The sequence below is a fragment of the Talpa europaea genome (assembly GCF_964194135.1).
Source record: "Talpa europaea genome assembly, chromosome: 7".
Taxonomy (NCBI): Eukaryota; Metazoa; Chordata; class Mammalia; order Eulipotyphla; family Talpidae; genus Talpa; species Talpa europaea.
The window spans coordinates 118,954,435-118,961,017 of NC_140074.1; the positions used below are offsets into that span (position 1 = coordinate 118,954,435).

General features: G+C 56.5%; 1 protein-coding gene across 1 annotated transcript; it reads left to right on the forward strand.

Annotated features, from left to right (window-relative positions):
- Window positions 1-3,656: 3,656 nt before the first annotated feature.
- CSF3 (colony stimulating factor 3) lies at window positions 3,657-5,105 on the forward strand (the record flags this gene model as incomplete). The annotated part of the gene is made up of 4 exons (XM_084237730.1): window positions 3,657-3,850; window positions 4,210-4,317; window positions 4,460-4,606; window positions 4,941-5,105. The coding sequence occupies exons 1-4, from the start codon at window positions 3,722-3,724 to the stop codon at window positions 5,103-5,105; spliced, it is 549 nt and encodes a 182-aa protein (XP_084093856.1). The 5' UTR covers window positions 3,657-3,721.
- Between the last annotated feature and the right edge of the window lie 1,478 nt (window positions 5,106-6,583).

A 6,583-nucleotide genomic window follows, 5' to 3' on the forward strand; every position in this document is an offset into this window, starting at 1 on the left:
TTAACCATGTTCACCCTTCGTCCCGTCAAGCTCAATCACAGCTAAGTCAGAAGTTCATCCTGTTCCTTCTCCGCCTCCCCTGAGGTGGTCAGTCACTGATGAAACCCTCGGGCAGCCTTACAGCTTATCTTTTCATACTGTTACTACCAAATACGGTATGGTTTTGAGTCTTTAAATCTTCGTAACTGATGTAGCACATGAATGTAACTTGCGGATACGCTCCTTTCCTGGTGGAGTGTCCATGCTGGGTTAACTCTAGCCGTTCCCCAGCTGCCGGACGTGGGCTTGCATGAGCAAATGCACTGCAGAAGGGTCTGCGTCTCCCCTACACATGTGCTCTGGCCCAGTTGGCACATTTTCTCCTCAAGGACCGGAGATCACACTGTTTAGGCTTGTGAGCTTCACAGTCTGTCACAGCTAAGTCTCTCCTGCCCTTCTAAAATGAAAGCAACTATCAAAAATATGTAAACAAATTATGAACACTGTCGTTTGAACTTCCTATGATTTTGACATGTTATGTTATGAAATAATCTTTTGATTCTTTTCCAACCATGTAAAACTGTAAAACCCATTCTTAGCTCAGTGCATATATCTTGGCCCACAGGCCAAGGCTGCAGCAAATGAGTTACCAAGAGATGTTCCAAGCCAGTACCAGATGAAAACAGGAAGTGTCGGGGGAGCTGCCCACCAGTCCTGGCCATGAAGAAATATCTGGGGAGCCTTTAGGAAGCTGCACGGAGGAGCAACAAGAGCTCTGGAGCCAGGCCCTCTGCCAGAAGGTCCTTCTGCCCCCGCTCAGCCGGCCGTGCCACAGTGGCTGCCACACATGCTTTCTACCTGGTCTCCGCTGCAGAGGGACCAAAGTCCTGGCAGAGCCATTACTTGAGAAGTCCAGCTCTCTGAACAGGAAGGGAGTGTAATGGAAGCGAAGGGGCTTGGGAAGCCGGCCGACTGCAAGTCCAACCTGGCTCCCCTCCCACCAGTTCGGTGGTCTTAGGCCAGGCCCTCCCCGTCGTTGACAGGAAGAAACCACACTCTCCTGCTTGATTGATAAGACAAAATGACACAGTGTGCAGGGCACCTGAGGGCACCTGATATAAGAGGCACCCAATAATTGCCAACTTGGGCCTCCCTGGTAGCACAGGGTTTAAAGTCTCAGTGCTATCAAGCTATCAGCAGCCACTGCAGCACAAGTTCGATCCCCAGCCAGACCTCTCCTATCACTTCCCTCACAGCAGTGTATTTCAGTAGATCCTCCTGTTCTGCTCCCCACTCTGTCTCTGGTGAATCTTCTTGCTCCACCACAGCACCTCTGGCCTAGACCCCAGATCTTGTATGCATAAATAAAAATAAGTCTTTTTAAAATAATAATTGCCAACCAGGGCCTCCCCGGTGGCGCAGCGGTTGAGCGCTGGGTTGCGAAGCTGCCTGCGGCCTCTGCGGCGCCGGTTCAATCCACGGCTGCTCCCCGGCCACCAGAGGAGGGTCCCACATGGTGTGCAGACCTCTCCTGCCGCCCGCTGCTCCCCTCAGCAGTGTGCTTCGGTCCTTCTGCCTGCTCTGCTCCCCGCTCTGGCTCTGGTGAATTCTCTCACCCTCCCGCGCTTCTGACTATACCCAGTGCATGTATAAACAAAACAAACAAATATAATAAATAAATAAATAAAAACATGCCTCTATTAAAAAAAAAAAACTATATAAAAAAAAATAATTGCCAACCAACATTCAGGTTTTCTCCCTGAGAAAAACTGTGGGATGGGTGCCAGGATACTCCTGAGACGGGAGACCCACTTCCAGAAGCAGCTCACACCTTCCAAACCTCTGGCCATCAGGAAGCACTTTGCTTCTGTCACACTGAAGCACTGTCTGTGGCTCCCACTCCCTGTCCCACTTCTAGCCCTGGAGACCTCACAAGCCCCTCCTCCTCTTCCACAGGTGAACAGTCAGTGTACTTCAAGTCCTTTCACCATGTGGCCACCCTTGCTAGGACTGCCCAAACCTCTAACATCCAGGCCTCCTGGTGAAAACAAGTTTGGGCCTGTCTGGTCATGGGCGAGGAAGGCCAACCTTGGTTAAGAGATTTGGTGGTTAAACATTTAAGATCTCAGTTCTGCCCCATGGGCAAGTTACTTAACTCCCTGAGGTCAGATTCATCTGCTGTAAAAGGGGAAGTGCTTCTAGTGCTTTCCTCATAAGCCTATGGAAGGGAAGGCACTGGGAGTATGGAGCACCTGCCACTTAGTCTGGGCAAGCAGAGTCCTCTGCAGGAAGGGCAGGGACGTTTGCAAATGTGAATCTCCTTCCAGCCACAGTTCTGTTGAACCCCAGCTTCTACTCCAGTGGAGCTGGGCACGGGCGGGGGCGGGGGGGGGGGCGGGGGTGTCAATCAGCCAACTGCCAAGACTGCCACCAGGCAGGGTGGACCAGGGCTGGAAGGCATCCATACCAGTTGTGGCCACCAGGGGGTATCCCAGGCCCAGAAATGGTCTTGCACAGACAGGCACATCCCAGAGCGGCTCTGTTCCCAGACACGTTGTTGGGTAAACTGGGACAGAGTGACAGCCTTGGGTTACTTCGCATAGGTCACTTCGCACCGGTCAGGCTGCCCTGGACGGCCCCATGGTTGTGGAGCACTCTCAGGCCCCGAGCGGTTGCAACTGACTCCCTTACCCATGACCTGGACCCCCTCAGAGAGTCCACCGGGTTGGCCCAAAGTGCTGGGCAGTGCAGTGGAGAGGGGCGTTGCAGGAGGAAGGGGAGGGCAAGGTGAGAAGAAGAAGCCTCCAAGATCCTTGCTTCATTCAGACATCCGTTTCCTCTGGTCTCTGCCAGGATTCCGGGGGCTTAAAGGAATGAGTCAGAGGGGGCAATTGGGGGAGTTCCCAGCTAGCCAACTCAGGACAGGAAGGCCTGAAACTTGGGATGATGCCTATCAAAGTGTGAGTAAGACCCCAACATCCCTCTCTCAGGGCCCTGGCCTCTTGCAGGGGACCCTGAAGTCAACCTCCTGGGAGCTTGGGGGTAGGAAGGAACAAGCTTCTTCCCTCTCCGGTTTTGGAGGTCTAGGGAGCAGGTGGCTTGAAAAACCCAAGGGAGAGTGGCAAGGGGGGCTGTACCCACAGATCTGCCTGGGGGGGCCTGGGAGGCTGGCCTCTCACCAGGTAAGTGGAGCTGAGTTTGCCTCCAAGACGTCTGTCAGAAGCCAGAGGTTCTGTTCAAACACCCTTGGGCAAGTCGAGCCTGGGTGGGGCCGAGGGGGAGGAAGGGAGGTTGAAGAGACCTTCAAGACGTCAAAGAAGGATCAGAGATTCCACAATTTCACAAAGCTTTCGCAAACAAATTTTCACCCCAGCCCCCCTGCATTGCCCTGGATACTAAATTTGCATAAATCATCCTGGAAATTCATTACTAAGCCTTAGTCTCAGCACCAGGTAATTTCCTCCCGGGCCTCCTGGGGTGATGTATAAAGGTCTGTGGAACTGATCCCTGACAGAGCCCTGAGCCTGCTGTCCAGAGCCACCCAGCCCCTCGGCTTAGCCTGCTGCCCCAGACCCCATGAAGCTGACGGGTAAGTATCCTGGCCCCGTGTGGGCGAGCTGCCTGCCAGGGCAGGGGAGAGAGGCTGGAGTGACAGGGAACTGGGGCGCCCAGGTGGACGTGGACAGCCTGTCCCCTAAGCCCCTCTCTGCTCCCAGCCCTGCAGCTGCTGCTGTGGCACAGCATGCTCTGGATGACAGGAGAAGCCACCCCTCTGGGTCCTGCCCACAACCTGCCCCAAAGCTTCCTGCTCAAGTGCTTGGAACAAGTGAGGAAGATCCAGGCGGATGGCACGGAGCTTCAGGAAAAGCTGGTGAGTGGAGACAGGGACAGAGGCGTGCAGGAGGGGGGCTGAACTGAGGGAGACAGAGAAGGGGGTAAGAGCTCAGGGAGGCCAGGGAAGGGTGGGGAAGGCCCTTCAGGAAGGGATATGGGAGGGGAGGAGAGACATGCGGGGAAGTGGAAGGAAATCAGGAGAGGTGGGAGGCTGGGAGGGAACGGAAAGAGGCTGCTCAAGGACAGTGCTGAGCAGCTGGGCTGGAAGGGGAGGGCAGGATGGGGCTGAGAAGCCTGGCATGGGGAGGAGGGAGAGGAAGACCTCTGAGGGGTGGGGAGGACCCATGGAGGACGAGCAGCTGGCCAACCCTCACTCTGCACCCATCCCATGCCCAGTGTGCTAACTACAAGCTGTGCCACCCGGAGGAGCTGGTGCTGCTTGGGCACTCTCTGGGCATCCCCCAGGCTCGCCTAAGCAGCTGCTCCAGCAAAGACCTGCAACTGGTGAGTGCCAAGTGTCGAGGGGCACTGGGAAGGGCAGGGAGGAAAGGATGATCTGGAAGTTTCCCTAGATCTCCAGGCTCCAACCCAGGGGCCTGAGGAGCGTACAAGCAGCAGCCCCTAACTCTCTGTCCTGCCTCCCCAGACAAGCTGCCTGGGCCAACTGCACAGCGGGCTCTTCCTCTACCAGGGCCTCCTACAGGCCTTGGCAGGGGTCTCCTCTGAGCTGGCCTCCACCGTGGACCTGCTGCAGCTGGATGTCAAGGACTTTACCACCAACATTTGGCAGCAGGTGAGCCTCGTCGGGAGTGGCCATTGTCAGGGGCCTATACAGAGCAGAACCCCAAAGGCAGTGCTGCAAGTCTGGGGAATCCCAGAAATTCTTTACCATTCCCAGTGGTATGGGGGGCTGTGTGTAGGGAGCTGCCATCACATACCAGGAACCCCATGCTGCGGCCCTGCTCCATGCCCCCTATATGAGGGCAGGAGCCCGTCACTGGACCTTGAACAGACCTGGGCTCAAGTCCTGGCACCACTGTGACCTGTGCGAGCTTCTGTGGGTGGTCTCGGGTATAGTAACACCCTCTAGGCGGGGCCTGATTGCTGACCTTGTCTTTCCCCCACAGATGGAAGACCTGGGGGTGGCCCCTGCTGTGCAGCCCACCCAGGGCACCATGCCAGCCTTCACCTCTGCCTTCCAACGTCGGGCAGGAGGTGTTCTGGTTGCTTCCAACCTGCAGAGCTTCCTGGAGCGGGCCTACCGGGTTCTGCGCTACTTCACTGGGCCCTGAGCAAAGCCCTCCCCACCCAGTGTATTTATCTCTATTTAATATTTATGCTTATTTAAACTTAATATTTAAAGACAGGGAAGAGCGCAGAGTCTCAACTCCTGGGTCCTTCCCTCTGCCCCTAAGTTTCGTTCTCCTGCCTGTAGCAAGGAAAAACTCCTGTCCTCCTGTCGCCCGACTGGGAGGCCGCTAAGTAAATACCAAGTATTAAGTCCTGTGTCTGCTCCCTGGCTGGTTCCACGGTGGGTACCGGGAGAGCTGCAGTGAACCCCAGCCCCGGGCTACCCACCCCAGGCCCCTGGAAGCACAGGTCTCCCACGTGGGAGACAAGACATCTGTTTAATATTTAAACAGCAGTGTTCCCCCACCGGGTCCCGCGCCCCTGCTCCGGGCCTCCACCCCGTGGCTGGCTTTGCTCCCCGCACACCCGCTTCCATGCTGAAGCCCAGGGGAGGAACCAGGGCTGGGAGAGTCGACCCTGGGGTCCCAGGAACTGGCTGGGAAATCTAGTTTTTTTTTTTTTTTTTTTCAATTGTTTTCGGGTATATTTGGATTCCCTACATGGGGAGCCCAGTAATCACCAATGTGTCTTCACTTTCTAGCTGCCCTGTCGGGACAGCAGGGGCTCGGGACACCCGACTTGCCCCCAAAGTGGAGTCTGGCTGGGACTCACCCAGGCTTGGGGGAGGGCATGCATCTGCCTTGCTGGCTGGGGATGGGGAATGAGGGCGGGAAAAGATGGGGGGATTACACGATGGGGAGTGTGAGAGGGAAGCTCAAGTGTTCACTTTCCGCCTCTGCTTTCCCACTTTCTCACTGCAGCCAAATGTTCTGATAATAAAGTATTTGTTTCCAGTAAATGTCTTCCTCCTTGATTCCAGCTGAAGCCTGACCAGGAGGGGAGGGGGGCCAGGAGTTGAATGGTGGGCGAGACCAGAGAGAAGGACAAGAGGGGAGGGGAGGGAGGGGGCAGCCCCTGGCTCATCCCTTTGGCGCTAAGTGCTAGGGACACAGCGGAGACCCAGGCAGGGGTCCTTGAGCTCATGAAGGGGCCTGGGCCTGGTGGGCTGTCAGAAGCAGATGGGTCCCTGGTGGCGGGAGGGGCGAGAGCATATGGCTGACGCAGCAGCCCCGGCAGGCCAGATGTGGACAGCCCCAAGCAAGGCGGCATTTAACATCTGCACAGGGCTGGCCGGGTTGCCATCGCCACAGACAGCTGCCCACCAGGACTGAGCCATGAAGTGCCTGTTGCAGATTCCAGTTCAAGTGACAACTCGGACCAGAACTCAGCTCCAGGCTCTGCACCCCCACCCTCACCAAGCACAGTCTCTAACCTCTGGCCAGCATGCCCCTCTCCAGCTGCCCTCAGCTTGCGGGCTGGAGGCCTGGGCTCACATGGGGGGGGGGCGTGGGGGGAGAAGTGGAGAGGGGAGCAGCGGCTTCAGGCTTGTGTTGGTCTGGGGGCTGGGAGGAGCCCTTGG